A 22,875-nucleotide genomic window follows, 5' to 3' on the forward strand; every position below is an offset into this window, starting at 1 on the left:
TTTAAGATATTTTTATCTTAAGATGGAACCGAGGCATAGTGAGGTTAAGAAACTTTGCCAGGGTGACACAGAAATGGTGGAGCCAGAACTGGAACCCACCCTGGGTGGGTCCACGCTCCATGAGCTTAACCGCTACTGGAGGGAGATGAGGGGGGCTCCCTTGGTCAAGTCCCTCACCAATCACTGCTGTCATGAGAATCCCAGGTACCGTGTGAGGAGGCAGCAGGAAATCACTAACCACCGGGGTACCTCTCACTCGGTTGTCTAGGCAAGGTTGGCTTATCCGCAGTCTCCAGAGGCCAACTCAGCTGGTCACTCAGGTGCAGATCGATAGGCTTGGTTTCTATGAACTTAAAATTTTGGATTTATGTTCTGTTCTTTCCATTGTACCATGCTACCTAGAGGTTTTTATTATGATTCACATTAGAGCTTTAATTAATTTCCCTGGTTGGGGAACTAAGAGGCCACATGCTGCAAGGTGCGTCCAAAGAAAAAAAAATGGAAAACGATTCCAGGATTGCTTCACTCAGCAGTAGCTCAGTGTTACCATATTGTAGTTTCTATACTGCCATCTTGAGCATAATAACTTAGTTATTAAGCTAAGCTTTCTTTATGGCAGCAAAAAGCCTTCTGCAGGCTCAGTCATCACTTCCAGATCTGACAACTTCCAGAGGAGGAAGACTGTTTTCCATATATCTATGGCTTTTTTTCCCCCTCATTTTTATTACCAAAATTTTCAAACACAGGAAATCTGAGAAAACTATATCGTGAACACCCTTGAATATCTAATATTAGATTCTACAATTAACATTTTGTTACATTTATCTGTCACATCTTTAGCCATCTGTCCTTTTACCCACTCCTCAATTTTTCTTAGTTTTTAAAAAAAATAAATTTCTTTCTTTTTATTTATTTATTTTTGGCTGCGTTGGGTCTTTGTTGCTGTGCGCGGGCTTTCTCTAGTTGCAGCGAGCGGGGGCTACTCTTCGTTGTGGTGCGCGGGCTTCTCATTGCGGTGGCCTCTCTTGTTGTGGAGCACAGGCTCTTGGCGCGTGGCCTTCAGTAGTTGTGGCTTGCAGGCTCTAGAGCGCAGGCTCAGTAGTTGTGGCACACGGGCTTAGTTGCTCCGTGGCATGTGGGATCTTCCCAGACCAGGGCTGGAACCTGTGTCCCCTGCATTGGCAGGGGGATTCTTAACCACTGCGCCACCAGGGAAGCCCTTTCTTAGTTTTTTGATACATTTCAGAATACATTGCAGCATCAGCACATTTCACTTCAGTGTGCACATGATTAACACTAGTTAAAAATTTTTTTAAATAAAAAATCTGTAAGTAAACTATAGTGAAATATACAGATTCTGAGTGTACCATTTGATGAGTTTTGACAAATGCATGTAAGTTGTGAAACCCAAACCTCTGTTAAGATATAACCTCAGAAATTTCCCTCAGTCCCTGCCCTCACTTCTTACGTTTTTTTCCCAACTTTACCTGTTTTAGAATTTCAGATAAATGGAACCATACATTATGGACTGTTTTGTATCAGGTATCTTTGACTCTGCATATATTCTTGAGTTTTCATCCATGTTGGATGTAACAGCTCTTCCCTTTTATTGCTGAGTAATACTCCAGTGTATAAATATATCATAGTTTGTTTAGTCATTTCTGTTGGTCACCTGGGCTACTTCCAGTTTTTTGGCTGTTTTAACCATCCCAAAGGATTCACCATAATCAGGATGCAGAATAGTTCCCTCACCCCGCAAAACTCCCTTGTCCTATCCCTATGCAGAGTAACTCTAAGGTTCTCTTTCCTCTTGTACATAGCTCCTTGAAACCACTGATGTGCTCTTATAAGAATGTTTATAAATGCAGTCATACATTATACAACTTTTTGCAGTTGGCTTTTTTTTCACTCAGCGTGATGGCTTTGAGATCCATTCAAGTTGTTGCATTGTTCATTTCTTTTTATTATCTAATAGTATATTTTGTGTGGATGTACCACTGTTTGTGTATTTCTTTATCTGTTGAAGGACATTTGGGTTGTTTCCAGTTTTAGACAATTATGAATAGAGCTGCTATTAAATATGTAAGTCCAGATTTTTGTGTGAACATTTCATTTCTCAAGGGTAGATAACCAGGAATGGGATAGCTGGGTCGTATGGTAAGTTGATTTAGATATGATTTTCTTTGTAGTCATTCTCCTTGGGGTTTACTGCCTTCTAGAATCTGTAAATTTATGTCTTGCATCTAATTTGGGAAATTCTTGGCTGTTATTTCTTTTTTAAAAAATTAATTATTTAATTAATTAATTTGGTTGCACCAGGTCTTAGTTGCGGAAGGCAGGCTCCTTAGTTGTGGCATGTGAACTGTTAGTCGCGGCATGCGTGTGGGATCTAGTTCCCTTACCAGGGATCGAACCTGGGCCCCCTGCACTGGGAGTGTGGAGTCTTATCCACTGCGCCACCAGGGAAGTCCCTTGACTGTTATTTCTTGATTTATTGATTGATTGATTGTTTTACTGCCCTATTTTCTTCTCTCTTTTTGGGACTCCAATTGTGTGTATGTTAAGCCTTTTGATTCTGTCTCACATATCACTGATGGTATGTTCAGTCTTTGTTTTTCAATCTTTTTCCTCTCTAAGACTGAATAATTTCTTTGACTCTGTCTTCAAGTTCACTGTGTGTTTTTGGTCATCTCTTATCTGCTAATAATAAGCCCATTCAGTGAATTTTTAAATTCAATTATTGTATTTTTTTTAGTTCTAGAATTTCCAGTTGGCTCTCTTTTATATTTTACTGATTCTCTAATTAAATTTCCTAGCCATTCATTATAAGCATTTAAAAGTTTTTTTCCTTGATCACAATTATAATAGTTGCTTTAAAATCTTTGACTATTAATTATAATGTCTTGGTCATCTGAAGTCAGTTTCTATTATCTTTTCTTTTGATTTTGTTTTATAGTTTTCTGTTTCTTTGTATGTCTAGTAATTTTGGTTTGTATACTGGCCTTTGTGAATGATACCTTGTAGAGTCTGAATTCTCTTATGTTTTATTTAAGTTTTTTTTTTTTTTAAATAGGGCATTAACTTGGCTGGACCCGTATTTGAAACTGTCTTTCTTGTAATGGGCAGCCTCTGAAATTTCTAATAATTTCTTTCAGCCAGAGCTGGGCTACTTGGATTCTGCCGCATGTGTGTATAGTTTAGGTGTCAGATATTTGGGCAGCGTTTTTTTTTGTTTTTAATTTTATTCCTTCCTCCCTCCCTCCCTTCCTCGTTTCTGCACCCAGGCTTTCTCTAGTTCCAGTGAGCGGGGGCTTTGTTGCGGTGCGGTGGCTTCTCTTGTTGCGCAGCACAGGTTCTAGATGCATGAGCTTCAGTACTTGTGGCATGTGGGCTCAGTAGTTGTGGTGCGTGGGCTCTAGGGCGCATGGGCTTCAGTAGTTGTGGCACATGGACTTAGTTGCTCCGCGGCATGTGGGATCTTCCCGGACCTGGGCTCGAACCCATGTCCCCTACATTGGCAGGCAGATTCTTAACCACTCTGCCACCAGGGAAGTCCTTGGACAATGTTTTTATGCACTGTTGGACGTGCCTGCTCTGTTGTTCTTTCTGGGATTTATCCCCTCTTTTCTGGTCCTGAGTTTATCCTGAATGCTTTCTTCTTGTTTCTTCTTGTCAGTAAGACTGTTTCTGTTCAGGTTTTGACTTCCCTACCTGGGCTGCTCAGGGCCCGCTCCCAAACAGAAAGTTTAAAATAAAGAAGTAAAATCCTGTAAACTCAACCAGTGCCATTGCATTCTTCCAGGTGTCAACTCCCTTCCAGTTTCTGCCTTCTTTTAGTCACTCTCTGGTGCCTTCAGGTAGTTAGTTTTTTATATTTTGTCCAGAATTCATAGTTGTTACCCACAGGAGGGTTAGTCTGTAAGATTTCCCCTACCTTGATGTAAATGTGTATTTTTTTATATATGTAAGGAAATTTTTCCCCATAATCCCCTGTCTGTACTTCTTTTATCTTTTTGGTCAGAATTGCTTCACATGCTTATGCCTAATTCATTCAAAGACAAGGGAATGACAAATGGTTCTTAATGTATTATCCTTGCACCCCTGAGGTTTCTGAGATTTTCAGGGGTTTCATGAGGTCAAAAATATTTCCATAATAACCCTGCCAAGTTATTTGCCTTTTTCACTTTCATTCTTTCATCAGTGTATATGTAGTATAGCTTTCTAGAGGTTGCACAGCGTGTTAAATTGCAACAGATTGAATGCAGAAGATATGAGACTCCAACTATCTTCTATTAAGCCAGATATCAAAGAGATTTGCAAAAATGTGAAGCACCTTATTTTTATTGTTTTGGAAAAGTTACTTTTCACAAAAATATATTTTTTTAGCATGTAATTGTTTTATTATTTTTTAAAAAGTTAATAAATATTTAAAATTTTCCTCAGTTCTAGTTTCTAATACATTAAATATTGATAAAGATGACCTAGATAAACTAAAGCTCTCTGGGTCTGGTTCTTATTAATTTTAAGAGTGCACAGACAACCTGAGCACAGAAAGTTTGAGAAGGGCTAGTTTACACTAATCATTACTCACCTCCTGAGACTGAGAATTAGGCTCATCTCTGGCTTGATATATGTGACCATGTGTTGGGTGGATAACAAAATTGAGGTCATGTTAAAAAGGAAGAGGGTTAATGGTTGCTGCCATTAACTACTAACTCTACTGCATATGTGTCAGGATACGTCGGTCTACAGTAAAAGTTGTGGTATTTTTAAATTATAAACTTAATGTATATTGTTACTGATTCCACTAATTTTTCTTATGAGGTTTTTGGGTACAGTGTTGGATCCTAGTTTCCTTGAGATAAGATCCAAATATTTTCCATAATTCAGTCTTTGAAGAGTACATTTAAAACTTTAGGTAATGTAAATTAATATTGATAAATATTTAGATGCTAAATGTTCTGTATATGTTAAACACAGGTTTTATACGGAATGTTAGAATATCTCTTGCTGCAAAAATGAATTTCAAGGTTTGAGAATTTATCCCATTCCCTTCTCTGATTACTAGAGATTCCCAGGTACCCCGTCATAAAGTATATTTGTGGCCTGGACATTTTGTAAAAGAACATTTTGGTATTTTATGCTCTGCTTTGTCACTCATCCTGAGGCTCTTTGAGTAACAAATTTTAAGAGAGATCCAGTTGGGTACTTTTTAAGCAGTGCACCACATAAACTTTAATGTGCATATGTAATCACCTATGGGTCTTGTTAAAATGCAGAATCTGACTCAGTAGTTTGGGGAGATTCTGCATTTCTGACAAGCTCTCATGTGATGCTGCTCCTGGTTCTTGGGACAAAACTGTGAGTAGCAAGGCTCTAAATAACCTATGAGAGAATTAGAAAGATCTGAATCCTGTCAATATAGGCTGAATGTACCTGCCTTTTTCCCATTTGCCCCCATAAGAGATATAGGTTAGTGATTCTGAGGTTGGGCTTCTGGAGTGATAAGCCTTATATATAAGAAAGGGGGCAAAACAGGGCAGATTTGGAATTCGTAAATAGCAGTAACTTTTGATCTTGCCATTAAATTTCCTTAGTATTTTTTTTTTAATTTTTTATTGAAATGTAGTTGATTTACAGTGTTGTGTTTCAGGTGCACAGCAAAATGATTCAGTTATATATTATATCTATTCTCTTATAGTTTCTTTTCAATTATAGGTTATTATAAGATGTTGAGTATAGTTTCCTATGCTATACTGTAGATCCTTGTTGGTTATCTATTTTATATATAGTAGTGTGTATATTTTAATCCCAAACTCCTAATTTATCACTCCTCACCAACCCCCCCCCCAAGTCTTTTACTTTCTATATGGTAGTTGTTGGACATGTGGTCAATATAAGTTGGATTTGTTCTTTACCCCGTGTTTAACTTCTTTGTCTGAATGTCAGAGGAAATGGAAAATTTAATTTGAATATGTGGTTTTACAACTCTTTAATTTACTTGCAGGCATTGATCAATATGACAGAGATAGCATCATAAATGATTTTAAGAATGGGACCTGCAAACTTCTTGTTGCTACGTCAGTTGCTGCCCGAGGCCTAGATGTGAAACATCTGATTCTTGTAGTAAATTATAGCTGCCCCAACCATTATGAGGATTATGTGCACAGAGCAGGACGGACTGGAAGAGCAGGCAACAAAGTAAAAATAATTGCTTTTAAAGTTGATTTCTATTATGTTAAAATACAAGTGTTTCTTTATGATTATAAAGAGGAGATAATGGGAGTTATGGGGACATTCTGAAAATCCTTCATCATCAGAGTATGGGGAATAGTTGATGTTCATCATTTATATACATATACATGTCTTAAGTGCTGTTCTCTGTAGGCAGATAGTGTTAACCATTTGTGTCCCCAAAAGGTATTTTTCCCCACCTAAAAATTTCTGTATATACATACATGCATATAGTTCAAGATCTTTCATTGCTTTTTTTAAAATAAGGGATCATGAAATACACTCAGCCCACACCTATCACCCCTGTTCTCACCCCCCCATACACATGAATATTATTTGCTTTTTTGACTTATCTGTATTCTGTTAAGTATATAGTTCTAACTTATTCTTTTTGAAGGCAGCAGAATATTCCATTGTTGGAAGCACTGATGGTGATATATTTGATATTACAACCATGGACATTTCTACATACTGAAGCAATAATAATATTAATAGGTTATATTTATGGAGTATTTATTAAATGCCCACCACTGTTTTGAGTGCTTTACATACATCATCTCATTTTATTCTCACAAATTCCCTTTGAGATGGATAATATTACCCCTTTTAACAGATGAGAAAAGTTGAGGCACACTGACATTGTTACTTGCCAAATTTACATAGCTAATAAGTAGTGATGGCATTTATTCTTTTAACCTGAGTTATTCTGTGGATTTGGGAAACTTTTTGTGTAAAGGGCCAGGTAGTTAAAATTGTAGCCTTTTTGGGCCACACACAGTCTCTGTCACATCATGTGTGTGTGTGTGTGTGTGTGTGTGTGTGTGTGTATACACAACCCTAAAAAATGTAATACCACTTTTAGTTCATGGGTCGTATAAAAGTAGGCCATGGGTCAAATCTGGTAACTAGGTACTCCTGAAATAAAATATTAAATCATGTTTTAAAATTTATAGCAGTTCACTGGTAGGGTAGAGCTTTTTGTGAAGATGGCAATCTAATTGTAGTTTGCTGTTCCTCTACTTACAACTCCAGTCTTTCTCTTGCCTGAACCAAAGAGCTGCTGGGGACACCTGCATCCTTAGGCTTTAGAGAATCCCAGGGAAGTGATGTAGCTGACTTCATTTTTGTATATGTTAAAAACATACCAGATATACATGTGTGTATGTTTTTATATCTTTTAATTGGTCTTTAAAAAATATGGGAAGCTGTATTCTAGGACGTTAATACAGGTTAGCTGGGGTAGAGAGGTGCAGTAGGTAGTGGAGGAAGGGAATGCAAGCAAAAAGGGAGAAATAAGATATATTAAAGTTAATACTTATGACAGTGGAATTGTGCATTTATGTAAAAATCACATGTATTTCCCTTTATGCATAAAGAGATTAGAAATTTTCTGGTTTTGCTTATTTTTAAATATTAAACTTAGGTATTTCACTTTCAACCATTAAAGAATTTAGTAGGACTCTTTTGTGGTCTTTGAAATTCTTTAGTAATGGAGTCATCTTAAAGAGGGTGTATTAGGTGACTCAGATTTTATCTTATTTGTGATCTAAGGAGGATTCATCTTGTTAGTGTTTAATAGTACCACTTTTTCATCATTCACTAGGGCTACGCCTATACTTTCATCACAGAAGATCAGGCTCGGTATGCTGGTGATATAATTAAAGCCCTTGAATTGTCAGGGACTGCAGTGCCACCTGATCTAGAGAAACTTTGGAGTGATTTCAAAGATCAACAGAAAGCTGTGAGTTTCTTAACTCTCATTTTTATGCAAGTCATTGTGTTCTAAATCTTGAATATTTAATACCTGTAAATCTTGATAGGATTATTTTCATTTATCTCTTTAGAGAGGAAGGGAAAGGAGTGAAAACAAAATGCTCCCTTTTGCTTCCACTTAGTATTTTTTGTAGTCTACATAGAGTTCTTTTTTTCTCATATGCTAGATGAAATGTTTTTGTTACATTGTCATACACCGCCTTGAAAAATATTTAATTGCCATAAATTCCTGAACATTAAAGTTTTTTATTATGAAATTAACTTTCTTGTTTTTCCTTGAAAGGAAGGGAAAATAATTAAAAAAAGTAGTGGGTTCTCTGGTAAGGGATTCAAGTTTGATGAAACAGAACAAGCTTTGGCAAATGAGAGAAAGAAGTTACAAAAAGCTGCTCTTGGTCTTCAAGATTCAGATGATGAGGATGCTGCAGTTGATGTAAGTATTGTTGTTCTAAGCCTTATTCTTACCAGTTGAAGCAGTTATTCCTTTTGTACTGGAGGTTTTACCATAGGCTTGTTTAGTTAGCAAGTTACTGGAAACTTTTCGTTATGTACCCTTCTCAGTTTTTTTCTGTGTATACAGACGTATTCACATATGCCTGTATTTCTGTATTTTCATAAAAATGAGATCATACTGCTTTATAATCTTCTTTACAATAGTCCTATGTTGAAATCTTCCCTTTTAGTAAATTCACTCTTATGCTATTCTTTGGTTACATATTTCATTATATGGATGTTCCACAGTTTAATGAATCAAATCCCTATTTTTGAATATATGGAAACAAACATGTTTGTTTCCATATATTCTTTATTTGGAATATACTTTACTTCGTCGCTCATTCTTGAGCATTAAACCTTGCACATTCGTCGCATTAAGTCTTGAGGATGAATGTATAAATGGAAGTTGCTAGGCCAAAGGGTATATCTAATTTGGTCTTAAAACGTTGTCAGATTGTTCTCCTGCAAGGTGAGTACCAGTTTGCACTCACAGTAGTGTTACATAAGAGTGCCTGGCTCCTTGTATCTTTAACATCATTGGTACTAATATTGTTTTTTAATCTTTTACAATTTAATTGTTATACAACATCCTTATTAATAATAATAGTCAACATTTATTGAGTGCTACTAAGTGCCATGTCCTGTGCAAAGGGCTTTATAGGGATTATTTCATTTACTTCCTCACAATAGCCAGATGAGTGGATACTCAGAGTATTCCCATTTTATAATTGAGACCGAGGCTTAGAAAGAAATAATAACCTTTTCAGATTTGCATAGCTGTTATGGGGAGGAGCTGGGATCTGTACCCGTTCTGTTCTTACTTCAAAGCCCATGTTCTTAGCTTACGGAATTATTTGTAACCCAGTGAAAAGGGACCTTGAGGACTCAGCAAGTTAAGGGTTTCACAGAGTATTCTTTGGAGCCCTAATCCCAGGAGCTTGAGCTTTAGATGTTTTCATTACAAAATAATTTTGGAAAATCTGCCTAATATATACCACTATTAGTGGTATCCTATCAAAGGATGTGAAAAGTCATTAATAAAATAATCTTATTTAACTTTATTTGACCCAGAAATCTTCCAACATATTTGATATTTGATCATAGAACTTTTTTTTTGTTTTTGAAACATACCCGGTTAAACCTTAGCTCAGAATACAATTTAGGAAATCAGGAATTCAATCTGATCTTGTCATTTCAGGAAATGACCACACTGGCTGTTAAGCACAGCCAGGACCAGAACCAAGGTCTCCTATTAACTCTAGGCCATTTCTTACTAGCATACCATACTGGCTTAAAATTCAATTAAGTCAATATTTTAGTTATTTGTTACCATGTAACAAATCAATCCAAAACTTAGTAAGTTAAAACAATAAACATTTATTATCTCATGATTCCTGAGGGTTAGGAAATCAGGAGCAGTTTAGCCAAGTAGTTCTTACTTAGGGTCTCATGAGGTTGCAGTCAAGCTGTTGTCCCAGGTTGCAGTTATCTGAAGGCTTCACTGATGCAGGACCATCTTCTTCCAAGATGGCTCAGTCACTTTAATGTTGGTAGGATGCCTCTGTTCTTCACTTTGCATTTGTGTCCTTACAGCATGGCAGCTGGCTGCCCCAGAATGAGTGATCCAAGAGAGAGCAAAGAGGAAAGCCTTAGTACCTTTTATGACTAGTCTCTGAGGTTACATACTGGCTTTTCCACTTTTTTTTGTCTGTTAGAAACAAGTCACTAAGTCCAGCCCACATTTAAGGAGAGGCTCCACCTCTTGGAGGGAAGAGTATTAAATAGTATGTGGCTTTGTTTTTAAAACCACCTCAGTTTTTTTATGTTACTTAAACATTTTTAAAAAATCTCATAATGAAATATGTTGATTTTTTTCCTTCTTGTTAAAATATTATATAAGTTTTGTAAAAAAATAGAGCAATACTAAAGTGAATAAAGTTAAAAGTAAAGTTACCCCTGTCAACTAGCTCCATATACCTTCCCCATTCCTGATTTATGCATTTGTTTTGGATTTTAACGCCATGTATGCTGTTTAATTTAAAAGCGTTAATTAAATGTTAGTTTAAAAGTAGTTGGTAACTCAAACCCCTTATTAGATAACAAATATTTTAAAAAGAAGATAAGTTGTCTGTTTCCATTTCAGTAAAAGGTCTTTCTAAATTAACCTAATTAATTTTAAACCCTGAAAAAAGCTTGCTCCTCATTTGAGATTTAAAATATTAGCCTAATTTTCAGCATTGCTCTTGCTTTGATGGGGAAACCAACCTTCATTTCTTTCCTTCCTTGAAGGAAAAAAACAATAAAGGCTTTTTTTCCTGATTCTCTTACCCAGTTTTTTGGTAAATCCAATTGCATTTTTGGAGTTGGGAAGAATTTTAGGAACCCTGTTGCAGCATTTCCCCTGGGAACCACTGACTGTATTTTTAGATGTCCACTGGTCTTGAGTTATTGCCCTTCGTCCAGCCTCTTTCATTGCAGTGTATGTAATGTGGCCTTAAGGCCGTGGCCCTGGAGCAACTCAGCTGCATCAAGTTGTCTGCTCTGTCTTGACAGCACATGTTCTTCATTTACTGAATTGGGATGTATCTGTACCACTCAGGAGTCTGCTGAAGTGGTTCTTGCAGCCTTGTATCTGTTTCTTTCTTTCCTTCCTTCCTCCCTCCCTCTCTCCCCTCTCCCCTCTCCTCCCTTTCCTTTCCCCTTCCCCTCCTCTTCTCCCTTTATAAATTGGTATTTTTAATTAGATTTTTACTAATCCTTTTTCTTCTTGTTTAGATTGATGAGCAAATTGAAAGCATGTTTAATTCAAAGAAGAGAGTGAAGGATATGGCTGCTCCTGGAACATCTAGTGTTCCTGCTCCAACTGCAGGAAATGCTGAGAAGTTAGAAATTGCAAAGAGATTGGCTCTTAGAATCAATGCTCAGAAGAATTTGGGCATTGAGTCTCAGGTATTAAGTAATTTGTTCCAAGTCTTAGTACTTCTTGTAAGTTCTTTGATTTAAATGCTTTTCAGGAATTATGTCAGCACAAGTGAACAAGAAGTTATTTTAGACATTGAGGTAGTAAGCATTTAACATTATTCTCAATACAGAATTCTTCAATTATTATATTTGGGTGATTTCTCTAGTGTGGTTAACTGAGGTTTTAATGCCTATTCTGGAAGGCCTAACTGTTAAGCATGTTAACCATGGATAATTTTATAAAGTAGTATTCTGATTGATCTTACCAAAATCCTAAAGAAATAACTCTCTTTTCTTTCTTTTCTGTTTATATTAGGTGGGTTATTGGGCACACAAACAATACCTTGGAAGTACGAATATCCAGTTACATAACTGAAACTAACATGGGTTTAGACAGTGGGAAAATGTGTTAAATATTTCACTTGCCTTGTTTCTCTTGGGAGTTTTTTGGTTAACTTAATTTTTTTTTTTTTTTGAAGTATAGTTGATTTATAGTGTTGTGATAGTTTTTGCTGTACAGCAAAGTGATTCAGTTGTACATATATAAATATTCTTACTCTTTTCCATTATGGTTTATTATAGGATATTGAATATAGTTCTCTCTGCTATACAATAGGACCTTCTTTACGCATTCTCTATATAATAGTTTGCATCTGCTAATCCCAAACTCCCAATCCATCCCTCCCCCACCCCCCTCCCCCTTGGCAACCACAAACAAGTCTGTTCTCTATGTCTGAGTCTGTTTCTGTTTTGTAGATAGGTTCATTTGTGTCATATTTTAGATTCCACATATAAGTAATATCATATGGTATTTGTCTTTCTCTTCCTGACTTACTTTGCTTAGTATGATAATCTCTAGGTTCATCATGTTGCTGCAAATGGCATTATTTCATTCTTTTTTATGGCTGAGTAGTATTCCATTATGTGTATGTATATATGTACATATATGTACGTGTGTGTGTGTGTTTGTATACACATATCTTCTTTATCCATTCCTGGACATTTAGGTTGTTTCCATGTCTTGGCTATTGTAAATTGTGCTGCTATGAACATAAGGGTGCATGTATCTTTTTGAATTATAGTTTTGTCCAGATATATTCCCAGGAGTGGGATTGCTGGATCATATAGCAACTCTACTTTTAGTTTTTTGAGGAACCTCCATACTGTTCTCCATAGTTGCTGCACCAGTTTACATTCGCACCAACAGTGTAGGAGGGTTCACTTTTCTCCACACCCTCTCCAGCATTTTGGTTAACTTAATTTTTAACTAAGGTTAAATTTTCATAGCATTCCTAAAGAACAATTTGTTAATTTTGACAGTATTTTTAAGATTTTGAGAGTTTGGGGACCTGCAGGGCCCTGTGTCCAGTAGCCTGTATAGGTTCAGGTCTGTATTGTCCAAGTGGGATGACCAAGCTAGAGGCCAGTGGGCTGACCCAGTGAGGCAGCCACAATCAAGGCTTAGAGCCTTGGGTCTCTGCATCTGTTTATTTAGCCAGTGAGTTACAGTGAGTTACTATGAAGTGTTTACTATACTCACGCCTGTGCCTCTTCTGACAACAGGGACACAGCACCTCCCCTAATATTGTCTTGGATTATTGCTACTAATAACTCGTTATTGTGAAAGCAAATGGCTCTAACTTTTCGCTGTTGTTGGAAGAGCTTGAGGTGTGAGTCGTGTATTACCCACAGAAGAATTATCTCTGCATTAGGCACATAGTAAAATTAAGTTCAAATTTTAAAAAAATGTGTTGAGTAAAGTCATTTACTGTAATTTATAGAATGTTGGGTTGGTCCGTGGAGGGAGGAAGAGCTCAGTGGTGGTAGTGGGCAAAGATTCTGATTCAGAGGAAACTCCTAGTAGCCACAAAGTATGTAAATGATTTTAGAAATATTGTACTATATTTGATATCAAGAGTTACCTAATTATCTAAGATCAGTAGAATTTTTAATGTAGAATTGAATATTCTTGTTTTCTCATCAAGTAAGGGAGATACATTAAACTGTCTGTTATAAATATCTGCTGTTAAATTGCACTTACGGGTAGCACTCTACATTAGAAAGATGCTTTTAGTTAGTGGCTTTCCAGAGAATACTTTGTGGTGGGATCTTTGGTCTTGCCTCTGCCCTCATTTGGGATTTGACTGCAGGTCTTCTTTAACTGCAGGATGTGATGCAGCAGGCCACCAATGCAATTCTCAGAGGTGGCACCATCCTGGCTCCCACTGTCTCTGCAAAAACCATTGCAGAGCAACTTGCTGAAAAGATCAATGCCAAGCTTAATTATGTGCCTTTGGAGAAACAAGAAGAGGAGAGACAGGATGGTGGACAGAATGAATCTTTTAAGAGATATGAAGAAGAATTAGAGATCAATGACTTCCCACAGGCAAGTAACAGATTTAAACTTTTTTTTTTTTATTATTGTAGAGTAGAAACTCCTTTTTTAGGAGCGAAAATGCCTTGTTTAAACCCCATGAACATTTAAATGGCTGCTTTACTTTTTATCTAGATGGGGAGACAACACTAGAAATTCCATTTTTATGATTATGTTCTAGTTACATTAGAATCTAAATGAATTTATGATGTAGGTGTTAATTATAATCTTAATATTGACCATAATATGATTTAGTTAACCTATTCTTTGTCAGTACATCAGGTTTCTTTATTCTGTTGTAAAGTGATTTTTTCCCCCCACTCTTTTTTATTTTATTTTATTTATTTATTTATTTATTTATTTTTTTTAACATCTTTATTGGAGTATAATTGTCCCCCCACTCTTTATTTCATAGACTGCTAGGTGGAAAGTTACCTCTAAGGAAGCTCTGCAGAGAATCAGTGAATATTCTGAAGCTGCAATTACAATCAGAGGAACATACTTCCCACCTGGCAAAGAACCCAAGGAAGGAGAGCGGAAAATTTACTTGGCAATTGAAAGTATGTACTGTTCGTTCTGTTTCAATCTTGAGTTAGATCACAGTTGATATAGATGTAATAGACACAGAAAGAATATGAGGTCAGTTCTAGAGAGGACTGAAAATAAGGAACACCTATAAGAAAAAAAATAATTTCATCTATCATTGTGGTCTTTATTTAGAAGTTTAGTACATATATAGAGGTGAATAATCTGTGTTTGGGACTCTTTCAGTTTTGACAATTTGGTCAAATTGAAAATCACTCTATAAGAAAACATGTATTTTCGGGACTGGTCTGTTTATGCTTCCAGTAAGTAGAACGTTCAGGCCAAAGTTTAGGTTAGAAAGTAAATCAACTATATATAATAGTCCACTTAATGCTTGTTTATCCAAGCAAATATTGCCTCTGATTTTATGCCTAAAAGTTCATACATACCTTTTTAAAAAATAGAATAGGACAATTAATACCATAACTCACAGGGTATATTTATTTTTTTATTTTTGGCTGAGTTGGGTCTTCGTTGTTGTGCTCGGACTTTCTCTAGTTGTGGCCATCGGGGGCTACTCTTTGTTGCGGTGTGCAGGCTTCTCATTGCGGTGGCTTCTCTTGTTGTGGAGCATGGGCTCTAGGCGGGTGGGCTTCAGTAGTTGCAGCACGCGGGTTGTAGAGCACAGGCCTCAGTAGTTGTGGCGCACGGGCTTAGTTGCTCTGCAACATGTGGGATCTTCCCGGACCAGGGCTCGAACCCACGTCCCCTGCATTGGCAGGCGGATTCTTAACCACTGCGCCACCAAGGAAGTCCCTCAAAGGGTATAAGTAATGCGTTATCTAAGAGTGATCAAGTGTGTTTTTAAACCTTATTTTATACATTCATGAATGAATTCAAAAGACAGTTTCCAGTTTGATTTTTTTTCCTACTTTGTTATCTACTGCATGGTAGATAACTTGTCTCCCTTCATTTATATTTAATTTGAACATTTTTATAATAGATTTTTAAGCATAAACCAGCCACAGATCCATTTCTTCTATTTAATAAACTAAATATTTTTTGAACACTGGTGTTGGAGCTGTGAAGAGGTTTTACTCCGTGTGTCATGTAAATCCAGAGTCTGCATACCTACTGCTTAAATGGCTTAGTTGGCTGCAAAGGAGCTCTCCCACACCTTGTATAATCTTAAACACCAGTCTAGTCCTTCGAGTTATACACATCACTTCTAACAAGGAAGCCTTACTTGATCTCATTTCACCACTCTGTAGCTCTTTACTTGCTTTGTTTTTCTTCACAGTACTCATTACATAGAAATTATAGTATATTTTTACTTGTTTCTGTCTCCCCTACTAGAGCTCTGTGAATGCAGTGACTTTATCATCTGCTGTATTCCCAGTGTCTGACACATGGTAGGCACTTGATAAATTTTCTGAATAATGCATCTGATCATGCTCTAGAGCCACTTCTGTTCTGTACACAAAATATTATTTGACAGGTATATCCATGTGATCTCTCTAAAGCCGCACTGTCCAATAAAAACTCTGATGGCTATGGAGCACTTGAAATATGGCCAGTGTGACCAAGAAATTTTAAATTTAATTTAATTTTTATTAACTTAAATCTAAATAGCCACGTAGCTGATGGCTACTGAATTGGCTAGCTCAGCTCTAAAGTTTGTTGCTGGAAAGATCAATGGAAGTATAAACTGAAAGTATATTGTAAATAAGGTTTATCACTAGTTAGTATTTTCTTGTTATATTTTGGCATTCCTTTGATTGTTGTGAAGACTTTATAACTGTAGGTAAGTTCCTTACTGAAATAAATATAAACTAAAAATGATTTAAATATATATGAGGACTTATTTTTAGGGTTTGATTCTTTCCTGGCCAAAACAAAGAGAATTTCACAGATGTGAAAGTAAGTTAGTACTGTGCCTATTTACTTTAAACTGGTGACCTCAAATTGTTTTTGTGTGACTTCTTAACATAAAGACTACAAGAAGAGAAATGCACGTGCAGTGTGCATCCCATTTACCCTAAGTAGAAGTTGTTTCCTGGTCAAAATGCTTGATAGGATCAGAGTAAGTTAAAAAACAGAAAAGTTTTGTTACCAGGATTGAGCTGGGTTTTTGTTTTTGTTTTTTTCTCCTTTAATAAGGGTTTGCCTGTGGTTGATGTAAGGTTTTTATTAGTTTCTGAGTTCTGATAAAATTGATTTTAACAGTTTTTGCAAGTTTATTCACTGCTTTTGTGGAGGGACGGGCTTTTGAAGTTCCCTCCTGTGCCATTTTCACTGATATCACTCTCACTTTTGGACTTTTTAAAATGAATAATGATGAATTGTGGCAAAGGTAAAACTCAGATATAGCCTTTATGTTTTCCATATTATTGAAATTCTACCTTTACAGTACAGTAAGATTCATACATATGTTAAATGGTGTGCAAAGAATGTGGGTCCAGAACTAGGCAAGTCGTATTTTTTTATTTGTGATTGTGACTTTGAGAACCTGGATCATATCTATTTCAAGTCAGGTTTTTAAATGGCACCCTTTTATGTATCCTGAAAGACTTTTGCTCTGCCAGTGACTCAGTGTGTTTCTGAATCATGTGACACTGTTCCTTATTGTGAGGTAAAATGTGGGTTGCTGGCACCTCAGCGTTCAAGGAGAGAAAATTACACTGACATCTTTCTGCACTTGGAACTGGACAGCTTTCTCTTGCTACTGTGTTCATTAGGCCATACAGGATGTCATTCAGTAGAATCTGATGATAAAACCTTTGGTAAACATGGAGTCATCCTTGTATATTCAGCTTGAATGTCATAGGTGTCATTTAAGCAAAACCAGTATTGTATTTTATTTTTATTATTTTTTTTTTGCAATAACGTAACTGTAGTTTATTCTATCTCTAAGATTTCAAAACCAGTATTTTAAATGACTGCCTTTTAAAGAGGTAAATCAGAGATGATTGTTTGCTTTGAAAAAGGATCCCATATATAATTTATTAATTTAAAGGTAATTATACTTATTTAGTGTAGTATAATTAATGTATGCCAGGTTTAATTTGTATATAACTTTATCAGAACACATCTCCTATACTACCAAGTGAAGTGAAATGAGAAGCCCACAGCTTCTGCTGACTTTTCTATCCACCTAAAATGGTTCTGGGCGCTTCTTTCCACTGTCAACTTGTACTTAGGAAGTAACATCTAATTTTTATAATCTAAGCAAGGTTTTTCTCCCCTAGTAAAAAGATAACCTTGTCAGAAATGAATCTTGAGAATTCTGGCGACATAAATATGCTAAATAAGAGCTGGAGATTGGTAATTAAAATGACGTAAAGCTTTGAGAATTTTCATAGATGATTAGATTTAAAGGATCTTTTAGTTTTTGAAACTCCAACCAAATCAACTGAACACTAATAGGATGAAAACAGGTGTTGGAAGGAGCCTAGTGTCATCTGTTTCTAGTTCTGTAATTGGAGGGACCCCACTGCCTGGCTCCTTAGAGGCTCTGTGTGGCTCAGCAGCTCCCGGCAGTGCGAAGGAGAACAGGAAGGACGTACGTGCCTAGCCAGCCTGTATAATTTATAGCCTGTTTTGTGACCCTCTGTTTTTACTAGTGGAGAATCCCTTAAAAGCAGCCAGAGTTGTTTTGGGACCAATGAAAGGAAATGCCACTTTTTCATGACAGCTTATAAACATATGTAACCTATTACCTAAAGAAGCTGTGTCAGTCAAAAATTTAAACTGGTCCAAATGGTCAGGCTCTAACTAACGCAGGAAAATTGCTCTTCACTTGGAGCTGGGTGGGAGTATCATTTTCCTTCTTTTTAAAACAGCAGAGAATGTCAACAGGCTACACATCAACTCATTCCAAGTAGCATATTTTCCTCCTGAATTTCATTTTTTTAATAATTTTCATTCTGGCTTGGCTCTTGATTATACCCTTGGCTTCACATTCATCCACCTCTCTTCCCTTCCAGCACCCACAGCTTTAAAATGTTGTGGTCAGTGGCTGGTCGAGGTGTAGGACTTAAATTAGATATGTTGCTGTGACTTCACAGCCATACTCATGGCCCTTTCCTTCCTGTTGTTAAACTGTTTCTTTTTCTTCCTCCTTCTTCTCCTCCTCTTCTTTCTCCACTTCCTCCTCCTCCCCTCCCCCCTCCCGTTTCTTTTCCTCTTCTCCCTCCCACTCCTGCCTTCCTCCTTTCCTCTCCTCTCCTCTCCTCTCTATGGGTTTGAAAAAGTTAGCATATCTAATACGGGGGGAAATTTTCCCATTTCTTGTGAATTGTTTTCCTTATTTGATTTTCTTATATAAAATGATAAAAACAGGACTTCCCGGTGGCTCAGTGGTTAAGACTTTGAGCTTCTACTGCAGGGGACATGGGTTTGATCTCTGGTCGGGGAAGTTCCACATGCCATGCGGGGCAACCAAAAAAAAAAAATTTTTTTTTTTTTTTAATGATAAAAACATAGTTCTCTACAACCCCAGTTCTTCTTTTATTCTTTGACATTTCACTCCTAGTCCTTAATCTCTAGTCTACTTCTTTGGTCCAGCTCTATTCCTTTTATAGGTGTGCACCGTGTTACCTCTCTAGATGTACCTACTTCCTGGCATTGTCCCCTGGCTTCAAATCCCTCCACACTTACCCTTGATGGCTCTCTAATCTCCATCTCTCCTCTACTTCTGCTCCTTGTTTCCATTGGCCTTACTGAAATTTCCAACTTGGTGTCCCCTGAGCACCTCAGCCACAACGGTCTCAGAATCGAATTTCATCCACTATCACTGCTAATAGTAGCACCTGTTCTTCCTCTTGGATTCAATATCTCCTTTATTACCTGTTATTTTCTTTACTTGGTACTCAACTCTTAGCATCTTTGTTCCTCTTCTTCACTGTTCACATCTAGTCAGAAAAAAACGTCTTGTCCATTCTGCCCTAAAAATGTGCTTTCAGGGACTTCCCTGGCGGTCCAGTGGTTAAGACTCCACGCTTCCACTGCTGGGGGCAGGGGTTCAATTCCTTCTCAGGGAACTAAGATTCCGCATGCCACACGTGTGGCCAAAAAAAAAAAATGTGCTTTAATGATGGTATGAACACAATCCTGTGAGAGCCCTGAGGGAGAAAACACTTAACCCCACCTGGAGAAGTTAGGGAAAGATTCTTGGAAGAAGTGATACTTAAAAGTTGCTCTGGGGACTTCCCTGGTGGTGCACTGGTTAAGACTCCGCCTGCCAGTGCAGGGGACACGGGTTCGAGACCTGGTCTGGGAAGATCCCACATGCTGTAGAGCAACTAAGCCCATGTGCCACAACTACCGAGCCTGCAGTCTAGAGCCCGCGAGCCACAACTACTGAGCCCGCGTGCCACAACTACTGAAGCCCGCGCACCTAGAGCCTGTGCTCTGCAACAAGAGAAGCCACCACAATGAGAAGCCTGCGCACTGCAACGAAGAGTAGCCCCTGCTTGCCACAGCTAGAGAAAGCCTGCGCGCAGCAATGAAGACCCAATGCAGCGAAAAACAAATAAATAAAATTTTATTAAAAAATAAAATAAAAGTTGCTCTGGTAGACTACTTACTACCTACTCATCTTGCTGTAATATCTTTACAAGTTTGTTTTTCTAGTAGCCTACAAGATCATAAAGAGATGAATGAGTACTTTGTATAATGAATCTCTTATAGTATAGCATACATGGTGGGTGCTTAATGTTTCTTGAATTTATAACTATACAGATGTCTCCAGCCTACCTCATCTACTTGGCTATCTTGCTGTGTTCTTTCACACACTTTAAAAAATTTTTCAACCATGCTGTACTTCTCTTACTTTTCAGTAGTTAAGCATGACTTTCTTAATCTGTACCATTACACACATGATTCCCTTTGTAAATTACTTTTCATGTCATCTCTCCTCCTCCAACTTGGCTAGTCCTCCATTCATCTTTTAAGACTTTGCTCAGGTGACACTTTTCCAAAACATTTGCTGACTTTAAAGAGCATAATAAACATCCAATAAATATTTGCTAAATAAATGAACCGAGGAAGTTATATTTTCCTTTTACTTTTTCTTCTCTTCTGGACAAATTGCGAATTTTTTCTTTGCATACCAACATAACAAGAACTTGTAACACTAGTACCTCACTAACGTTAACACTCTTAACACTAACCTCACTGGCTACCTTTGAAACTCTAAAAGTAATCATAATAATAAGCAGCCATGATACAATGTAGATGGTGTTCCACCAGGTATTGAAAGACTATCTTGGCACGTAGTACAATGTTGCTGAAAGTCACCTACCGATCTCTATGAAGTAGATAAACATCCAGCATCATTCTAGTAATACAAATAATGTTCTCCACTCACTCACCAGGTGCCAATGAACTGGCTGTGCAGAAAGCAAAGGCAGAAATCACCAGGCTTATAAAAGAAGAACTGATTCGGCTGGTGAGTGAAAACCTCAAGGACTTATTTATTTAATAAATGTTTTATTGAACTATAATGTAAATAAGAAAAGTAGACAAATGATATACATATAGTTTGATGAATTTTCACAAAATAAGCACACTGATGTGATCACTACCCAGTTGAAGAAATACAGAACATCACCAGTATCCCAGAAGCCCTGCTCATGCCCCTCCTTGTCACTATTCATTGCCCCCAAATGTAACATTATTCTGACTTTCAACATTGCAGATTAGTTTCGCCTATTTTTGAACTCCATATAAGTGGAATCAAATGCTGTGTACTCTTTTATATCTGATTTCTTTCACTCAACATTACTTTGAGGAAATCAATAGTATTAAATAGTATAGTATTTAAGCATGTGAATATACCACAGTTAATTTATGTTTTAGATTTGGAGGTCATTTTAGTTTTTGGTTTTATGAATAATGCTTCTATGAACATTCTTCCACGTCTCTTTGGTACACGTTAGTATATTTTTTTCTTGAGTATATACCTTGGAGTAGAGTTGCTAGTTATAGGGTATGTGTAGTTTAGCAGAGTAGTTATACCAGTTTACGTTACCTTCAGCAGTGTATGAAAATTCCAGTTTCTCTACATTTTTGCCAGTGTTTTTAAACTTAGGTGTTTTGAGTGTTTTTAAACTTAGATGAGGACTTAATTTTTGGATAAAGCGGCCTTTTATAGACCACCTTTCCAAAGGAAGCAGACACATCCCTGTAAACTCTCCCTACAATGTGTACATTGGGATGAGGACCCTTTGAAAGGAAACTTTATCCTTTCTCTAAGAATGTGTTTTTGAGGGCTTTTCTCAAATTTCCCTTACAGAACATTCTTTCGGGTGGATAAAAAATTTAAAGAATAGAAGGTACACAAAACAACAGGGAAGAATAAAAACAACGTTTAAATCAAGTGACTTTCACCAAGGAGTGATAGAAAAAGAATGTCACCACCATTAAGTTGGTTCAGAACCATTGTTAAGGAGCAGTCGAGTGAACACAGGGAGATGATTGTTGAATAGTTCTTTCTTCCTCAATATAATATTAATATTTTTTATTTTAAATATCTGATAGTTTTATAAGTTTGTAAAGGAAATTACTTAACATATTTCTTTTTTTTTCCTCCCTTTTACTGATCATATGCCTTTTATTTTCTCTTGTAGCAAAATTCATACCAACCAACAAATAAAGGAAGATACAAAGTCTTATAAAACATCTGGAAAAAACTTTTTACCTGTGCTGGTCTGTGATACATGTGGCAATTGTTGTCTACAGTTTACAGTGTATTTTAAGTTAAGATTTTTGAAATTCTGTCTTGCTGATTTTTTTTTTTTTAAATACAAGAAACCAGTATTTGCTAACGAATCTTCTTTCAGTAAGTATCCCCAGAATTATCAAACTATATTTAAAGTTTTCATTAAAGTGCCCTTTAATGTAAATCTGGATAATATTCCAGAAGCGTAAGAAAATTAAAATATTTGGACTTTCCATTGAAGGAAATAAAGCATGTAAGTCGCTAAGGGGCTATTCACCTTATCTTCTTGCAGTGAAATTGTGATAATCTCCTCAGAAAAGGTAAAGTTCTCTAATTTTGTGACCACCTTGAGCTTAAATCTTACTTGACTCAGTGGAACAGTAGGAACTAGATTTGAGAATATTATAATAGAATTTTTACAAAATGGGTTCACAGTTTTTGTTTCAATTTTTATTATCATATATGGGCCATAGTTGGACTGGTTTTTGGTTTTGTAAAATTAAAAATTTGTAGTATAAGAATTTTTTGCATTCTTCTACACTGCTAAGAGTTTTAGTATTTACTACTTTTAGGTTCCCCTCACAACCTCTGGCTCTGTGCCTAGCTACTAACTCTTTTCTAATCTTCCTTAAAAGAAAGTGATCTGTAGCCTATAAATATTAATATGATTGTTTTTTCCCCCTGAAAGTGTTCGTTTATGCATCTGTACATGCAAACACCATACCAATCTGATTTTTCTTCAGGATTATTGAGTAGGTTGTGAATTTTCTTTCTTTAAAAAAAGCATAAT

At 36.7% G+C, this 22,875-nt stretch overlaps 1 protein-coding gene across 2 annotated transcripts in view; it reads left to right on the forward strand.

Annotated features, from left to right (window-relative positions):
• The window catches only part of DDX46 (DEAD-box helicase 46), a 52,282-nt gene extending 29,916 nt beyond the window's left edge, over positions 1–22,366 (forward strand). The window contains exons 16-23 of one of the 2 annotated variants that reach the window (XM_007172164.2): positions 6,008–6,201; positions 7,838–7,975; positions 8,291–8,440; positions 11,278–11,454; positions 13,631–13,849; positions 14,253–14,397; positions 20,740–20,813; positions 21,994–22,366. In XM_007172164.2, the coding sequence (XP_007172226.1) occupies positions 6,008–6,201; positions 7,838–7,975; positions 8,291–8,440; positions 11,278–11,454; positions 13,631–13,849; positions 14,253–14,397; positions 20,740–20,813; positions 21,994–22,041 (1,145 nt within the window). In that variant the 3' untranslated portion in view covers positions 22,042–22,366. The remainder of the gene's footprint in view (positions 1–6,007; positions 6,202–7,837; positions 7,976–8,290; positions 8,441–11,277; positions 11,455–13,630; positions 13,850–14,252; positions 14,398–20,739; positions 20,814–21,993) is intronic. The other variant, XM_057540688.1, reaches the window with a different exon arrangement.
• The last annotated feature ends 509 nt before the right edge of the window (positions 22,367–22,875 follow it).

This window comes from Balaenoptera acutorostrata, chromosome 2 (assembly GCF_949987535.1).
Source record: "Balaenoptera acutorostrata chromosome 2, mBalAcu1.1, whole genome shotgun sequence".
NCBI lineage: Eukaryota > Metazoa > Chordata > Mammalia > Artiodactyla > Balaenopteridae > Balaenoptera > Balaenoptera acutorostrata.